The sequence below is a fragment of the Mustela nigripes genome, chromosome 5 (assembly GCF_022355385.1).
Source record: "Mustela nigripes isolate SB6536 chromosome 5, MUSNIG.SB6536, whole genome shotgun sequence".
NCBI classification, from domain to species: Eukaryota; Metazoa; Chordata; class Mammalia; order Carnivora; family Mustelidae; genus Mustela; species Mustela nigripes.
The window spans coordinates 91,673,639-91,692,386 of NC_081561.1; the positions used below are offsets into that span (position 1 = coordinate 91,673,639).

At 36.9% G+C, this 18,748-nt stretch overlaps 1 protein-coding gene across 1 annotated transcript in view; it reads left to right on the plus strand.

The window, feature by feature from the left end:
- The first annotated feature begins 10,330 nt into the window (after window positions 1-10,330).
- ZC2HC1B (zinc finger C2HC-type containing 1B) overlaps window positions 10,331-18,748 on the plus strand; it is a 32,507-nt gene continuing 24,089 nt past the window's right edge. Inside the window, exons 1-3 of the mRNA XM_059401576.1 lie at window positions 10,331-10,348; window positions 10,440-10,559; window positions 11,066-11,204. Coding sequence (XP_059257559.1) covers window positions 10,331-10,348; window positions 10,440-10,559; window positions 11,066-11,204 — 277 coding nt within the window. The remainder of the gene's footprint in view (window positions 10,349-10,439; window positions 10,560-11,065; window positions 11,205-18,748) is intronic.

Here is an 18,748-nt window from a genome sequence, read left to right on the forward strand (position 1 = left end):
AACACAAGTCACCACAGCTGGAACGTCCTGGATCTGCTGTAGAACTGTGCTTTGTGGTTGTATGCTCATTTTACAATTTCTGCTAAGGTGACCATGATCCCAAGATCGATGCAGAACCTTCTTGTGGATTCAAATGAGTGTCTTCCACTCATCTGGATGTCAGAATATGAAGTGAAGATCAAGCACTCCAATGGACAGGGTCAAACAAGCCAAGTATAGAAGAGTTGGAGCCAGATACACTAGGACATACTAACCTTCGATTACAGAGGCAGTCAATATCGTGCTCGTGACAGCCTTCAAAATGTCTGTTTTTCATTATACATCTTCAGTATGGACTAGTTGCTTTCCAGTTCTGGTGCCCAGCTCTTATCCTGGGAATTACTTTCTCTCCCTCGTGTGTTGATTTCCCTGTTTGATGTATGTTTTACTCATGCTGTGAAGCCCATCCTCTAGTAATTCTTGAACCACAGAGTACATGGGATGTCACCTTTCTGAAACCCTGCATTTGGGGAAATGTACTCAACCTCCATATTTGGTCAGTATGGCTGGGTATGAAACCTGTAGGTTGTAGACTATTCTCCCCCAGAAGTTGAAAGGATTTTTCCTCATTCATTTCCAGGTTTCGTGTATGGGAATCAGGTCATTCTGATGACTGATATGTTTGTCTGTTACTGGTTTTTTTTTTTTTTTTTTTTTCATCTCGGTTGGTAGAATCTTAATCTCCAGAGTTCTGATATTTTACCTTGATGTTATTAGATACATTTTCATCCATTGTGTTGTGTCTTTTGAATGGAAGCTTGTGTTCTTTCACTTCTGGAAATTGTGGAAATTTTTAAAATTTTCTTCCTTGTGTTTCTCCTGTACTCTCTTGAACTGTTATTTGGAGTAGGACCTTCTAAACCAGAGATATTTGGATTGATTGTTTTTCTCCCATCTCGCCATTTTACTCTACTTTCTGAGAAATTTCCCTAATTTTATCTTCCAATCTTCCCTTGAATTTTTCATTTCTCCTATAAGACTTTGAATTTCTGAGAGTTTAATTTTTGTTTAAATTACTTTTTTATTTGTTTTGGGCTTATGTGCTAGAGTTTTTCCACACATCTTTGGAAATTCTTGTCTGTTGGCTCATTAAGACTGGAGAAGGAGACATTGGAAATTGTGAATGGATAAGAGGTATTTCATGATTTTAAGCTTCATTTTAGAGTGGTCTGGGTGAGCTGTTTGGGAATCTTCCCAGCACTGGTATTTATATATGTATATATATATTGTCATGGAATGTTTATATTCTCAGGGAAGTTTTCCTTCTGTCTTGAGAGTAAGGGTTGGCAGGCAGAGTTCTGTGAACCAAGTAGAAGGCAGTGGTTTGAGGTGTGTTCTCTGCTTTCAGCATCACTATTCATGAGAGGAATTACTAGATTTATCACTCTGTATACATATACACATACAAACCATCAACTTCATTAATCAAGTCCTTATTTGCAAATTTGCCTATTTGCTAAAATTTGAAACTCTAAAATCCATATGCATGGTGCTTTCATTCATTCATAGACCTGTACATTGCAGTTGAAAAGTTGAGTCACCTGACATGCATATTCTCGGCAAAAGTGGAACAAAGTGATGTCCTGCCTTCTCATTTCAGCTCTCATACTGTAGAAGTGTTCTTTTCATGGTCTGTGCCACATTTTCCATGTTTGTACAATTTGTCTTGGTGATTTCACTGTTTAAAATGGCCCCCAAATGTGTTAAAATGCTGGAAGGCTGTGCCTTCAGGAGAATATATGTCTGTCAGATAAGCTTCTTACCAGGCATGAGTTATAGTGTTGCCAGCTCTGAGTGATCACTGTCACTGAATCAACAATATATATTTACAGGAGGTGTCTTTAAATAGAAAAATAAGCTTGTACATTGATTGATAAAAATAATGCGATCAGAGGCTCACAGGAGCCTAACCCTGTATTCCCTCTAGAAGTAATAAGTCAGTATTTGCTCATTTAGTGCCCACAGAGACTTTATGGAATATAACTACTACAAATAATGAGTCACCATGGGGCGTCTGGGTGGCTCAATGGGTTAAACCTCTGCCTTCGGCTCAGGTCATGATCTTGGGGTCCTGGGATCGAGCCCCGCATGGGGCTCTCTGCTCAGCCGGGAGCCTGCTTTTCTTCCCCACCCCTTTGCCTGGCTGCTGTATTTGTGATCTCTCTCCCTGTCAAATAATGATTTTTAAAATCTTTTTTTAAAAAAAGGAGGGGGGGGTGCCTGGGTGGCTCAGTGGGTTAAAGCCTCTGCCTTCAGCTCAGGTCATGATCTCAGGGTCCTGGGATCGAGCCCCATATCAGGCTCTCTGCTCAGCAGGGAGCCTGCTTCCTCCTCTCTCTCTGCCTGCCTCTCTGCCTACTTGTAATCTCTGTCAAACAAATAAATAAAATCTTAAAAAAAAAAAATGAGTCACCATAAACAGGTGTATACATCTGTATCTGTCTACCCATGCCTTCAGCACTGCCCCATGTTAACTCATGCACTGATCTCTTTGTCATTTTTGGAGAGTAGATATAGGCTAGAGTTGGGGAGGGCAGTCACCCAAGGGTGTAGAGTGAGGGAGGGGATCCTAGGAATCCACTTCTTTTCAGAAGACTCATCTTGGCCCACCACATTTTAGCAGGCTCTTCTCATTTATCTCATCCCATTCCCAGAGGTACATGCTGCTCTGGGGATTTCTAGGACTTTGAAGCTTTCTAGATAAAAATTTGGATGGTTGGTTCTCTACTGTCAGCTTGGCAAGTAGTTTCTGATGTAGTTTTAAGTCCTCCAAGTCACTTACCACTCTGTCAGTTTTCCAGAATTGAATTTTTTTATTGTTGTCTTTCCTCCCTGTCCTTGGGGCTTCTTTGTTTCTGTTTTCCTTTACTCTTACTTTTGGGGGCTTTGGTGGAGAACAACATTCGATGGAATGTTCTCTGTGCCGTTCTGTGTTAATTCCTTTTCTTCTTTCATAAATCATGTTCCTGAGGTAAGTGAATAGGTTGAGGCCAATATGCTACCCTCTTTACCATAGGGCATGGAAGATGTTGATATTGCTAAAGTTTCTATGTTCTGGATTTTAAAGGACTTAAAGAGTTTTGACTTGCTGACAACTGAATGAGAAAATGTCTTCCTTTTCTCTACCATGCCTTTATAAGGAAATGTGGATTGGTAGGTGTCTATACAAAGCATTCTTAATTTTCAGCTCAAAAAGACAATGTCTAGTCAGAAGTAGAATTTTTTCCAGTTTCATTATGGCCATAATCCTCTCCAGGCTTCTTAGAAACTGAGATCTTTGTAATGCTTATTTTTCATTGTTAACATGCTAACCAAAACCTTTGATGGCTTCCAGATCACTTTCTTTTCCTCGTTTTAAAAATTGTCTAAGATTTTTTTTAACCAAAGTGTAAAAATAATAGTCAATGTATAAAAAATAATGGCCACTTTAATAATCTACTAAGTGAGAGAGAGTACAGATAGAAAGAGCTAAGCTGATACTGATTGTTTTAAAATGTTTTCTATCAAAATGTTCTTTTTTAACAATGTCATTGTTTTAATTTTTAAACAATAATGAATAGTCTTTGTAGAAAAATTGAAAATACAGAAAACTAATCACCTTTACTCTTAACCACTCAGGTGTGTTTTATATATATCTACACACACACACACATATAATATACACATATGTGTGTGTGTGTATCATATATACATGCATATATATACACACATATATGTATGTGCATGTACATATATACATATCTATAGAACTCTTAGTATTTAATTGTAAGTATGTGAATAAAAATGTATCATTAACATTTTCCATGTTTTTCTCCCACAAATCCTTTTTTTAATAGTTTGTTTTTTCTTTTTTTTTAAGATTTTCTTTATTTATTTGACAGAGATCACAAGTAGGCAGATAGGCAGAGAGAGAGGGAAGCAGGCTCCCTGCTGAGCAGAGAGCCCAACGTGGGACTCGATCCCAGGACCCTGAGATTATGACCCAAGCCGAAGGCAGCGGCCCAACCCACTGAGCCACACAGGCGCCCTCCCACAAATCCTTTTTAATCAGTACATTCTCCTTCACTGGTTGGCACCCTATTTCTTAGTATGATTTTTGGCTTTGCAGACCATATGGTCTCTGTTAACTACCCATCTCTACTACCCATCTCTACTGTTGTAGTATGAAAGCAGCATCTGGCATGTAAACAAATCAGTATTATTTGCCAATAAAACTTTATTTACAAAAACATACAGCTTCAGATTTGATCCAGTGGTCATAATTTGCTCACCCCTAATATTTCCTTAAACTTCTTATTCTGACAAAATTAGTGCATAAGAATTGTAAAATAGTAGAGTTCCTACTCACCCTTTACCAAGTTTCCCCAATTTAAGTTACAGCTTAAATAGTATATCAAACCCAGGAAATATACATGGGTAAAATGTGTATTTATGGTTCCATACCATTTTATTACATGTGTAACTACCACCACAATATAGATCTAGAACTATTCCTTTTCTCCCCCTGCTCCCAATTTTACTCTCAAGGAATCTTGACATCCAACATAGGGCTCAAAGTTAACATCCCTGAGACCAAGAGTCCTGTGCTCCATCAGCTGAGTCAGTTAGCTGCTCCCAGAACTATTCCCCTACTCAAAGGTCACCCTCATTCTACTCTGTATAGTCACAACAACCTCCCTCCCCAATCATCCTTCCCTGTTGGCAATCAGTAGTTTATTCTCCATCTCTCTAATTTTGTCATTTTATGATTGTTGTACATATGGAATTACACAGTACATGACCTTTTGAGATTGGCTTTTCTCGGCATTGAGATCCATCCACGTGTTGCATGTACCAGTAGTGTTCTGTTGTTGAACAGTATTCCAGGGTTTGGATGAATCAGTATAACCATTCACCTGATGCAAGGCATTTTGGTTGTTTTAAATGATTCTTCTAAGGTTCTAGTGATCACATGCTTTATGTGACTCAGCATTCTATCACAAACATGATAGGCCTTGATCTCCATGTTTAAATTGGCTGAATAAGCAAGTGTTCCCCTTCCTTATAGTCAAGCTTCAGAACTGAATGTGGTTCAGAATCCAGTGGCCCATCCATTTTAGGTGTTCAGTTGAATCCTATTGTATCTGTCATTCTTTTAAACTCATTGAGCTGTTTAAAACTTGCTGATTTAAATAAGAGGCTTTTTTTCCTTTAGGTACTTCCCTTTGTTTTGCAGGTTAATACCAACCATCACCATACCTTTATATTTATGGTGATGGTTGAATAAAGTTTCAATACTTGTGGAGATAAAGAGTTGGGTTTGAGTCTCCATGTTACCACTTAACCACCTGTGGTCTTTGAAAAGTCCCCTAACTTTGTTTTCTTACCCATTAAAAAAAAATAGTCCCAACTCTGTGAGGAGTAAATGAAATTATATAGGTAAAGTGTTTAGGAAGCAGTAAAATACCATACAAATGTTACAGTATGATTCATTAAAAAAATCATCCTTAATTAGTGGTTAAGAAAAAGCAGTTTTACTGTTAAAATGAGTACCTTTTATTTACTAGTAAGTATATGCTTGCTGAAAAGAAACAAGACTCCGTTTTACAGAGTTAGAAGGCCAAAAAACAGAGAGGAAGAGTAATATTTCTGTATGCTGTAATGGATGACCTGTGTTGCAAATACAATACCATCTGGCAGATGTGAGAAGAAATCATTTAAATCAACAATGTCTGTAATGAACTACCATCTGATTCCTGTTAATCAGTCCTTCCTTTTTCAAACCGTCTTCTTCTGGTTTCCATGACCTTGCTCTCTCCTGTTTCTCCTTCTGGCTTATCATCCTCATCTTCTTGGCCCTTAAATATGGAGTTCTCTAGGGATCATCCCTGTACTTCTCTTTCCATGACCTCTTCCCTGGCAATATCATGCCTTTACATCACTCTCCAAACAAAGCCTACATCTGTGTCTCTAGCCCTGACCTCCCTCATTTCCATCCTGCTGGCTGAATGACTCTTACAAACTCAGTATTTCCAAAGGTGAGGTCATTTTTCTTACTAAGATGGCCCTTTTCAAATTTTGTTTTTGTCCACAGCCCAACCCTCTTCTCAGTCCCTCTGCACTGTTCTCTCTTTGTCACCTCCTCACATCTAGCCATGTTGTCAATTCCTTGAGTACAGTACCCCTCATTTCCTCTTTTCTTTCCATTTCAGGTTACACCTTTAGCTTTTTAACTGAAATGGCATCTTCCCTTCCCACTACCATCCGTCAGCCTTCCACAGCTCTGTTCAGATTCTTCCTACTTGGTGTCCCTGATTGTCCCCTTGTTTGTAGAATAAAGTCCAGATTATTAGTCTAATATAAAGTCATCTCCATGATCAGCTTTTCTTTTTTTAATTTTTATTTATTTGACAGACAGAGATCACATGTAGGCAGAGATGCAGGCAGAGAGAGAGGGAGAAGCAGGCTCCCCAATGAGCAGAGAGCCCGATGTGGGGCTCGATCCCAGGACCCCGGAATCATGACCTGAGCTGAAAGCAAAGGCTTTAACCCACTGAGCCACCCAGGCGCCCCATGATCAGCTTTTCTAATCTATATGCTCAACTCCAAAGGAACTTAAAATAGTGAGGTAAAACCTTTACAGAATTCCACATTGTTTTCCTTTCCTTGTGACACTTAACTTCATTTAATGCGCACACACACTCCTTTTCTCTGCTGGACCCACGTATGATCTCTCTCAATATATCCACAGAGTTGCATGTAGCAGATATTTATAGAATGAAGGATTGGTCCTAAGGTAGGAACTCAATTTTTGTTTGGCTCACACATTCACCAAGTATTTATTGAGCACCTCAGATACTTTGAGAAATAGGGCACATGTGGGTGCAGTCTCAGCCTCTTTTTTTAATTGACTTTATTCTTCATTTAACTTTTAAAAATACTGGCTGCATATTAAAAACATTAGCAAGACTGTGTTGTGATTACAGTCCCTCATTCATTCACTACTGTGTATAAAATGGTAGCAGTGAGTGTTATTCACTGACCTCATTAAGAATTCTGACCAAACACCCCCCTTTTTTTTTAAAGATTTTATTTATTTATTTGACAGAAATCACAAGTAGATGGAGAGGCAGGCAGAGAGAGAGAGAAGGGAAGCTCTCTCTCAGCAGAGAGCCCGATGCGGGACTCGATCCCAGGACTCTGAGATTATGACCTGAGCCGAAGGCAGCGGCTTAACTCACTGAGCCACCCAGGCGTCCCCCAAACACCCCTCTTTAGAATGAGGCTTATTCTCACCTGCTTCTGCATTGTAATGGTGCCATCTTTCCTGATTTGGATAGAAGTCTCTTTATTTCTACCTGGTCCAGTTCATCAGTACCTTATATTCTGCTCCTTTCAGGTAGGAGTTCATCCAGCAAAGAGCATTCATTGTGAGAGTGCCATTCTCAGGAAAAGCTTAAATTTGATGATTAAGTGACTCTTTTTATATAATCTGTGATATATTGCCATGCCTTCATTTAGCACACAAAGAGGACTTACACCCTCACAGAAATCTTAACAATGTAATCATTAGATAATTTATGACTTTATACTAAAGTATTAACTTTGTACTTATGTCTAAACCAAAGCTGCTAGACACTTAGTTTAGGAATATATTAAAGAATCATGTTCTGGTTGCCTGAAGAGCATGGAATTTACCTGTTCAGTAAAGTGAGATGGCTATCTTAGAAAAAGATGGGTGAGTTCATGAAATACCTTCCTAAAAGAAGGAAGTTGGTGGGGAGGGAAAAGAGAGTGAGGAGATCAGGCCATTGAGGTCCCCTCCAGTTAGTCATTTCTTCTCAGGCAGGCAGTTCCACGAAACTAACATAATGTGCTTTTGGATCCCATACAGATGGCAATCAGGAGTTACTTCCCTGTGAAGTCTGTGGAAGACGCTTTGCAGCAGATGTTCTGGTAAACATAAAGACATTTTGTAGATGTGTTTCGTTGGAGTTAAATGAACTGTCAAGTCAGTGAGGAGGCTGCAGCGGCAAAGATTAAAGACAGATGTGAAGGGAAAGCCAGGGAAGAGAGGTCCATAACCTGTGGCTGGCAGGTCTGGAGGACACTGAGGCACATAGATGCCACCCCATTCAGAGGGGAGCTTAATTAAACATGGTACTCCTAGAAAAAGGATGCCAGATGAAAGTGTTTTGGCACAGTTGATTGTCTCTTGAGAGGTTTTGGCTCTTTTGCCTTTTCTATAAGCATCAAAAATCCAAATTTTAAGGCCAAAGCACCAGGGAAATTAGCTAGTCAAGAGGAATGAACATTGAATTTGGAGCATCTGGAAACTTGGCTTTTAGCCTCAAATTTGTCACTAATTCTGACAAGTCCTTTAACCTCCCTCTGTTTTCTGCTTTGCCACGTATAAAGACAGAACCTTTCAATTTCAGGGATTTTATGTAATTTGAACAAAATGGATGTAAGACCTGTTCCAAGATCTAATTTTTAATCAGACTGAAACGAACTGCATGTTAGGTCCCCTGATTGATGCCTATAAGTGGAATTAACTTTTTTTTATTATTTCAAAATTAGGGAACCAAACAGTTATTAGATTCCAATATTATAAGGAGATTCCCAAGAAAAATGTTTTAAAAACACTTGAGGTGATAATGCGACTTTGAGTTTGAATGTTTTAGATCAAGGAGAGGTAACCAAACAAAGAAATTGGACTATACACCTGACTGCATTTGGGGTAAAAGACTGTATAACTAGGTTGTAGGTTTTCTTTGGGGAATTTTAAAACTGAAATATGTTCTAATTAACTGTAGCTAGAACTTTCCAAATTTAGGAGCAGGAGCTCAAGGGCCTGTTGTGGCCCAGGAACCCACCAGTGTGCTGCTTTTCCCAGATCAGGTCTGTACCCCATAAGAACGAGTTTGAGACCTAGAAGGTACCATTCATTTGGGGATCACTAAATGTCATGTATGTCTTGGGTCCTCTTGGATTTTACTTCTAGACCTATCTCCAGGCTACAAAGAGCATTTGATCAAGTGATGTGCTATCTCTCTCATTTAAAATGGTTTGGCCTGGGGCTGCTGGGGGGCTCAGTGGATTGAGCATCGGACACTTGATTTTGGCTCCAGTAATGGTTTGGAGCCCCATGTTAAGCTCTGCACTCAGTGGGGAGTCTGCTAGAGAGTCTTTCTCTCCCTCTCTCCCTCCCATCCTTTCTTTTTCTCTCCCTAAAATAAACAAATAAACCTTTAAAAATAAAAGAAAATGGTATGGCTTGTTTGTAACAAGGTGCAGGGATTTTTATAGAGCCCCTGTATTTTGTTGGACGAAGGAACTATGTGTTAAAAATTATGAGTTACATATCCACCAAAGAAGAGGACATTTAGTTGGAAGTTGTTGGTGTAATCCTGTGCTGGTGCTGTAACAGATTTCGTAAGGGTGGTACACAGGCAGAGCTCTGTGTGTTGATTCCCTGTCTTATGTACTAGAAATGCTGAGTACTTAAAGGATTACTTGGCTGGAGTAAAGAATGTTCTCCCTGCTGATCGTCTGTTAAATGTTAAATATTGTAATGTTTTAAAACTATTAAATGCCTAGATTTGCTCTAAAATAAATGACTTCATGGATGTGAAATGTTTGGATAAATCAAAGGAAAATATCTTCATAACGTAAATGGAATTGGTGTATCCTTCATTTATTTGTACGGTTGTCCCAGTTGTCTTTTGCAGATGTTCTCAAATATTTCTTTGAAACCTCTCCACTCCTGGAGGAAGTTAAGTAGTTTAATTTTCTGTATGTAGAAAAGTGACCCCGTTAAATTCGATTTTGAAATAGCTGAGTGGTAAGAAGAGTTTTCCTGAGAAAGTTCCACTGGTAGGAACTAAGTTTCCCCCTGCTGTATGCAAAAGACTGTTTCAAAAGAATGGTAAAACTGAATATTAGGATTCTTAGGACTCAGATTCCCTGTTAGGTTACCGGATGACTTGCTCACTGAATTTGGGAATCATGGACACAGGAAACAGAAGACATAATCAGGAGAACTTCCTTGGCTGCAGTGAGTACCTAGCTCAGTATCAGAAATATTTATTTCAATTTAAACTAGAAAGTTTGCCTTTCAACATCATTTAATGCCTGGAACCACTCACACAGCCTAAGTGGTAGAATTCAATATATAAAACCAAATTCGAAGTAAGTCTCTATAGCTGTGGAGGCCTCTTCTTGACCTTACCCTCATGCAATATCTAGTGGTGTGTAACATGGGTGGAGAGAGCCAGATGGATTTGCTCTGCTGTGCTTTGAGAGTTGGAGAATGAACTTGGCTCTGAAGGTGAACCCTGTCACTCCAGTGGGGGCTGCCTGAGTACAAACCTTGTGACTGTACATGTTAAAAATTTTAATCCCCACTGTTTCTTTTCTAGGAAAGGCATGGACCAATATGTAGAAAACTCTTCAACAAAAAACGTAAACCTTTCAATTCCTTGAAACAAAGATTACAGGGCACTGACATTCCCATTGTGAGAAAGGCTCCTCAATCCAAGGTACTATCAATATCTTGTTGTTCTTGATTACATCCTTAAGTACATTAAAGCCTCTTTTTGGCTCTCTGCTTTCATTTTTGCTTGATAGTGCAGTGTAATGTCATGTAAGTATAATCCACCTTTACTGTTTTCTTTTTAATCATGCTCACTTAGATTTCGAAATGTATTTCAGATACTTTCCAGATGTGGCAAAAAAGAATCTCGTTTATGTTTTCAATAGTGTAGCGTTAAATCTAGCAATTAACTTGGAAGAGAATCCCTTTTAATCTTACATTTAAGTCTTTCTATAAAGTTCTGTAGCTTGTTTTTCTGATCGTTATTTTGTGGCTTGCAAATTTTATTACAGTATTTTCCAGACCTCTTTTTTTGTACTATTGAGAACAAATTCTCTTTTCCCTCCAAATTTCAGTCCTATTTCCTGTAAATTTAAATCTCAGGTTAAAATAAAATTGTAATGGAGAGATGTACAGTCTAGGTTAGTAAATATTGATTTTGTTTTTTAATAGCCTCAGCCTGTGAGGAGATCTAACTGGAGACAGCAACATGAAGACTTCATTAATGCCATCCGTTCGGCAAAGCAGTGTACTCTAGCCATTAAAGAAGGCCGACCTCTCCCCCCTCCACCTCCTCCAACCATCAACCCAGGTGTGTGGCCAGTTTGGTTTGCTTTTGGCATTTTACTCTTAACCAGTTGTGCTCAGATGATCATGACTTGCTTTCTCCTATGCATTCTAAAATAAATAATAGTAATTAAATTCTATTAAAGTAATTTTATCATACAATATATCTTATCCTAATTTGTTTTTAATTCTTCATAAAGATTCTGTGTTTCCTTCTAACTCCATGAGAACACCACTGTATGCAATGTCATGGCCTATAAGAATGGGGCTGTGCAGGGCAGTTCCACAGTAGCTCCCCGTGTCAGATACCCATATCTCTGGGTTGTTTTTTGGGGGGAGAAGGGTGGTTTTGAGGTAAAAGTCCCATGATAAAGAATTCACCATTTAAGCCATTTTAAGTTGTACAATTTCATGGCCTAAAGGTTTCTTACCCTAAACTTTTTATTTTGAAAGTTTTCAAGTTTACAGAAAAGAGGAAGAAACAGTACAATGATCACTCATACCTTCCACTGAAATTTGACAGTTGTTGACATTATTATATTTTCTGTCTTTTTATTTTGGGGGGGGGGGCAGAACTATTTAAAACTAAGTTTCAAACATTATAACACTTTACCCTTAACTGGGTCAGTGTGCATTTCTTAAGGATGAGTGCTTCTTCTTGCATAACATATAGACTCATATTTTCCCAGTTATCTTAAGAATGTCTTTTAAAGTTCTCTGCTTGCCCCCTAGTCACAATCTAGGATTCAGTCAGGGTTCATGCATTTTTGTTGTCTCTTTTCTTTAATCTTGCACAATACCCCTATCAGGCCAATTATCTTTTAGAATATTTCTTTTGCTAGATATGTCCGTTTTTTTTACTCAGGCTAATGTTTAACTTGTTCCTCTATTTTGTTTTTTGTAAATTAAAAATTTGGACTAGAGGCTCTATTAGATTAATAATATTAATTCCTATCAGATATAAGATCTTTAAACATTTTCTTTCATTTCATAGACTGTCTTTTCACTTTCTTGATGGTCTCTTAATGATGCACAAAAATTAATTTTGAAGAAGTCAAATTTTTTTTTATGGCCTAGCATTTTTTTTGTGTTGTGGCCTAGCATTTGATATTAAATCCAAAAAAATCATTCCAAAGTCTGTGTCATAAAGCCTTTCCTATATGCTTTCTTCTAAGAGTTTTACAGTTTTAGCTCACTGTTTTTCTCTTTGATCCAAGTGTAGTTAATTCTGTATGTGGTATAAGGTAAGATCCCAACAATCTCAGAAGTTGGTTATCTCGTTTTACATGTAGATATCTAGTTCTCTCAGAACTATTTGTTCAAAAGAATATCATTTCCCCATTGAATGATCTTGGCACCATTATCAAAAGTCAGTCAGTCATATATGTGAAGATTTATTTCTGGGCTCTCTGTTCTAGTCTGTTTTCCTTATGCCAGCACCACCCTGTTTTGATTACTCTAGTAAATTTGTAATAAGTTTTGAAAATTCTCCAAGATTGTTTTGGTTATTTGGGGACCTTTGAGATTTCATATGAATTTTTTGATGAGTTTTTTTCTATTTCTGAAGATGCCATTGGAATTTTGATAGGGGTGCATTAAATGCATTAAATCTATACATAGCCTTGGGTAGTGTTTTCATCTTAACAGTATTATTTTCCAGTCTATGAACATAGGATGTATTTTAATTTACTTATCTTCTCTTTAATTTCTGTCATACATATTTCATTGAGTAGATGTAGGAATATACAAGTCTTTTAGCACCTTGATGAGGTTTATTCCTAAGTATTTTATGCTTTCTAATGTTATTGTAAATGGAATTGTTAACTTTGTTTTCATGTTGTTCATTGCTAGTATACAGAAATATGACTGATTGTGGAGTATTTTGTATCCTGCAACTTTGTTGAATTTTGTTAGCTCTCACAGTTTTTTTTTAGTGTGGATTATTTGGGTTTTCTACATATAAAACTATGCCACTTGTGAACAGACATAATTTTTCTTCTCCAATTTGTCTTTTCTTTTTCATTTCTAAATCCTCTTGCTAGAACTTCCAGTACTATATTGAATAGCAGTGGTGAAAGCAGACATCCTTGTCTTGTTTTCCACTGAGTAAATATTATCTGAGGGTTATCAATGGCTATTTAAAGCATAAATAATAGCATTTTATGAGGATTTTGACATGGAATTAAAATGAATGAAGATAATACAATAAGATTAAGTAAGGAAAATGGAATATATTGTTGAAGGTTTCTGTACATTATACATGAAGAGGTTTAGGACTCATTAAACATGAATAGGTATAGTATTATTTGACGGTAGAGTTGTATATCTTAAAGATGCCTATTTTATTTTTTTTTTAAGATTTTTATTTGACAGAAAACATGAACACGAGAACAAGCAAGAGCGGGTGGCAGGCAGAGGGAGAAGCTGACTCCCCTCTGAGCAGGGAGCCCAAGGCGGAGTTGATCCCAGGACCCCAGGATCATGACCTGAGCCAAAGACAGACGCTTAACTGATTGAGCCACCCAGGTGCCCCATTAAAGATGCCAATTTTAAACTCTAGAGTAAACACACACAAATATGGACAAGTAGCTAATAACACAATTAAGTGGAGTAGAGAGGAAATGAAAAAGAATTCAGTTTAAGAGAAGATAGGGGAAGGGGAGGGGAAAAAAAGAAAAGACAGAATAAAGACAAAGTAGGATGGTAAACTTAAACCTAACCATATGGACAGTTGCATATAAATGACATAAACCCTTCAAATAAAAAGCAGATTATTGTACTAAATAATAAAGCAAGGTCCAATTTTATACTTTCTACAAGAAACACACTTTAAATCTGAAGACATAAAGAAGTGTGCCAGGCAGGTGACAAAACAAGGAGGTGGTGCAGATAGGCCTAAAGCAGCAACACCCTCACTAGGGGACAGCTCCTCTTGTGTTAGCAGGGCTGCTGCCTCAAAGGAACACACACCAGGATTGCCAGATCTAATTTCTCAAAGGATGGCAAAAACTGTAGATTTCCTGATTTATATACATCAGAAGCTCAGTTTTTTAGAGACTTCAGGATTGAGTCTCTGAGGTTGGAGGTCAGGCAGTGGTTTTCCGTGGAGGGGTGGGAATGACCAGGAGTAGACATGAGATGCATTGCTAGGAATGTTCTGTGTCTTGATATAGGCTGGTTACATGGGTGTGTACAGCGTATAAATATTTCATGGAGACATACACTTATGATTTGTGGCTCTTCTTTTGGATAAAAAGGTAAAAGAAATAAACACCAGCAATGTCAAAACAACTATAGACAGGATTGTGAAAAGCATGGGGAAGGATATGTATGCAAATAATCATAAAACTGGAGTGACTAATACTAGTATCAGGCAAAGCAAACATCAGTGTTATTAACAGGGGTAATGATTAAAAATACAATCATCAAAAAGGCCTATCAGTCCTAAATGTTTATGTTCCTAGTAACAGCTTCAAAGAACATGAAACAAAAACTGGGAGAAGTAGAAAGATTCATAATTACATTTGGAGATTTTATCATTCCTTTCTTAGTAGGTGATAAACAGCAGGAAAATCAGTACGGATATAGAAAATTTGAACAACAGTATCAACCAGTTTGACCTAATTGATATCTATTGCTATAATGCGACATGAAGCAACAGCAGAATAGAATTCTTTTTAAGTACGCAGGGAGCATTCATACAAAATAGACCATGTGCAAGACCACAAAGTAAGTCTCAATAAATGTCAAAAGGATTGAAATCACACAGATTATGTTATCTGTCAAGTAGAATTAAGTTAGAAGTTAATGATGAAGGCATATCTAGAAGATTTCCTAGTATTTGGAAATTATCAAGTCATTTCTAAATGCATGGATTTAAGAAGAAATCATAAAAGAAATTAGAAAACATTTTGAACTGAATGGTAATGAAAACACATCAAAATTTGTGGGATTCAGCTAAAATAGTGCCTATAGGGAGTTTTATAGCTTTAAGTGCTCATATTAGAAAAGAAGAAAGGTTTAAACCATTTACTTTATTCTTCCTCTTTAAAAAGTTAGAAGAACAAATTATACCTAAATTAAGTAGAAGGAAGAAAATAGTAAAAGTAGTTCATCATAATAACAAAATATTTTTAAAGAGCAGATGATCATCCCAGTAGGTACAGGAAAAGCCTGTGATAAAATACAACACCCATACATGTTTTAAAAATGAAACTCAAAGGTAGAAATAGAAGGGAATACCTTAAGGGAGGACATCTTTGCGCAATCTACAGCTAACATTACACTTGATGAAAAACAACACTTTTCCACTGAGATCATGAAAAAGCAAGGGTGTCCTTTCAGACTACTTCTGTTCAACACTATACTGGAGATAAAGTACCCAGTATAATGAGTAAAAAATTATTAGAGAGGAAGAAGTAAAACTGTCTTTATTCGCAAATAATATGGTCATGAATGAGTTAAGTGTAGAAAATCTTAGTAAACTGTAAGAAATCTACTACAATTAAAAGTTCATTTTACACACTTTCAGGATATAAAATCAAGGGGTGCCTGGGTGGCTGAGTCAGTTAAGCATCCAACTCTTGATTTTTTTCTCAGGTCATGATCTCAAGGTCATGAGATTGAGCCCCTCGTTGGGCTCCATACACAGCTTAATATTTTCTTTCCCTCTCCCTGTGCCCCTTCCCCCTTGCTCATGTGCACTCTTCCTCTCTTAAAAAAAAAAGATACAGGGGTGCCTGGGTGACTCAGTGGGTTAAAGCCTCTGCCTTCGGCTCAGGTCGTGATCCCAGGGTCCTGGGATCGAGCCCCACATCGGGTTCTCTGCTCGGCGGGGAGCCTGCTTCCCCCTCTCTCTCTGCCTCCCTCTCTGCCTACTTATCTCTGTCTGTCAAATAAATAAATAAATAAATATTTTTTAAAAAAAAGATACAAAGTCAATATACATTAGTAAATTTTATTTCTATATACTAGCATAAATAATTTAAAAAATTAGAATTTAAAATTTCTAATTTAAAAAATTAGAATTTATTTATTCTTAAAAATAATTTTAAAAATTAGAAATACTATTTACAATTATGAAAAAACACTAAATACTTAAGCATATATTTAATAAAATGTGTAAGACTTGAAAAATGAAAACCACAAAACACCATTTAGAGAAGTTAAAGATGACCAATATAAATGGAGAGATTTACTATTTTCATAATTTGGAAGAGTCCATATTATGTTATGATATCAGTTCTTCACACATTGATCTGTGGACTCAATGTGATTCCAGTAAAAATCCCTGCAAGTTTTCTTTGCCAAGTAGGAGTTCACCAGTTGATTCTAAAATTATATGGAAATTGAAATGATCTGGAATAGCCAAGATGGTTTTGAAAAAAAGGAAAAAAAGCAAAGGACTTACACTGCCTGATGTCAAGACTTACTTTGATGTTATAGTAACAAAGTAATTTGATATTGGTATACCAGTTGGAACAGAAATCACCCATCTATGGGTGATAGGGTTTTGACAAAGGTAATTCAGTGTAGGAAAGGATAATCTTACTAACAAATGAAACAGAAAACTAGATACCAATTTGGAAAAAATGAGCCATGATCCTCATGTAAGAATTAACTGACAAAAATTAATTCACAATGGAACATGGACCTTATATAAGCACTACAATCCAAGATTTCTAGAAAAAACAAAATTCTTTGGTCTAAGGGTCAACAAAGTTTTCTTAAACAGGATGCAAAATATACTAATGATTTTTAAAAAGGAAATTGATAAATTGGGCTTCACCAAAGCTAAAAATTTTAGTTTTGAAGGACACCATTAGCAGAGTGCAAAGGCAAGCCACAGCACATATATCTGACAAAGGACTCCTATTAAGAATATATAAAGAACTTCTACAACTCAATAATAAGACAACCCAATAAGAAAAAAGGCAAAAGACATATTTGAACAGACACATCCCCAAATAGTTGCCAACAAGTACATAAAAAAGAAAATCAGCATCATTTCTATCAGGGAAATGTGGATTACAGCCATGATGAGATACCACAGCATGCCCACTTGAATAGCTAAAATTAAAGACTGACAATACAAATGATAGCTAGGATGTAGAACAGCTGGAAGTCTCATAGACTGCTGATGGGGTGTAAAATAGTACAGCTACTTTGCACTGGTATTTTCTTAAGTTAAACATATACTTATTTATAGAGCAATTCTATACCTAGGTATTTATGTGGAAAACTGGAATCATGTTCTTAAAAAAAGACTTATATGTTAATGTTCATAGTAGCTTAAATTAAAAAAAAAAAACAACTGGAAAAGAAAAGCATAAACAGGAAAAAAACAACCCAGCATAAACTGAAGAAAAAAAAAACAAATCTGAAAATGCCCATCAACAAGTGAATGGATAATCAAAACAGGATATACCTCCAAATAAGAAGAAAGTGCTGGGGTGCCTGGGTGGCTCAGTGGGTTAAGCTGCTGCCTTCGGTTCAGGTCATGATCTCAGGGTCCTGGGATCAAGCCCCACATCGGGCTTTCTGCTCAGCAGGTAGCCTGCTTCCCTTCCTCTCTCTCTGCCCGCCTCTCTGCCTATTTGTGATCTCTCACTGCCAAATAAATAAATAAAATATTTAAAAAAAAAAAAAAAAGAAAGAAAGAAAGTGCTACCCATACATGCAGCAACATGGTTTTTCTATTATATGAAATTATAGAACAAATATCTTTGGTGACAGGAAAATAAGAGTTTTGATTGCTTGAGACTGGGTTTGGGGGAATATTCACTGAAAAGGAGCATGAAGTAACTTTTTGGGGTGATGAAACTGTTCTTTGTTTTAATTGGAGTGGTTGCAACAATGTATACATTTATCAAAACTCATTGGCCTGTACACTTAAAATAGTTGGATCCTCCTTCATGTAAATTATTTCTCCAAGTTCATTTTTAAAAAGTAAAAAGCCAAAACCAATCCCAAAAACAACAGTGAAATCATATTATAAAAATCATCTGAAAAGTGAATTATCTAAAGTTCTATACCAGAAAGTAATCTTTAAAATATATAACTTTATTTTTAATTATTTTAAAGTATAGTTAACATAAAATATTATATTAGTTTCAGGTGTACATTAATGATTTGACATTTATGTGCATTACAAAATGCTCACCATGTTAAGTATAGTTACCATCTGTCACCATACAAATTTATTACAATATCATTGACTATATTTCCTATGCTATAATTTCCATCCCCATGATTAACTTACTTACTTCTAAGTTTTGAGGGCAAGACAAAAATATTTGGTTCTGAAGGAAGTGCACAAGAATGTGGAGTAAAAGATTATATGGGCTGGGGCACCTGGATGGCTTAGTCAGTTAAATGTCTGAGTCTTGGTTTCAACTCAGGTCATGATCTCATGGGTTTAGGAATCAAGCCCCACATCAGGCTCTGGCCTCAGCAGGGAGTCTGCTTGAAGATTCTCTTCCTCCGTCCCTCTTCTCACTCGTGCATGTGCCTTCTCTCTCTCTCTCTTTCTCAAAAAAAAAAGTGTATATATATATATAAACTATATAT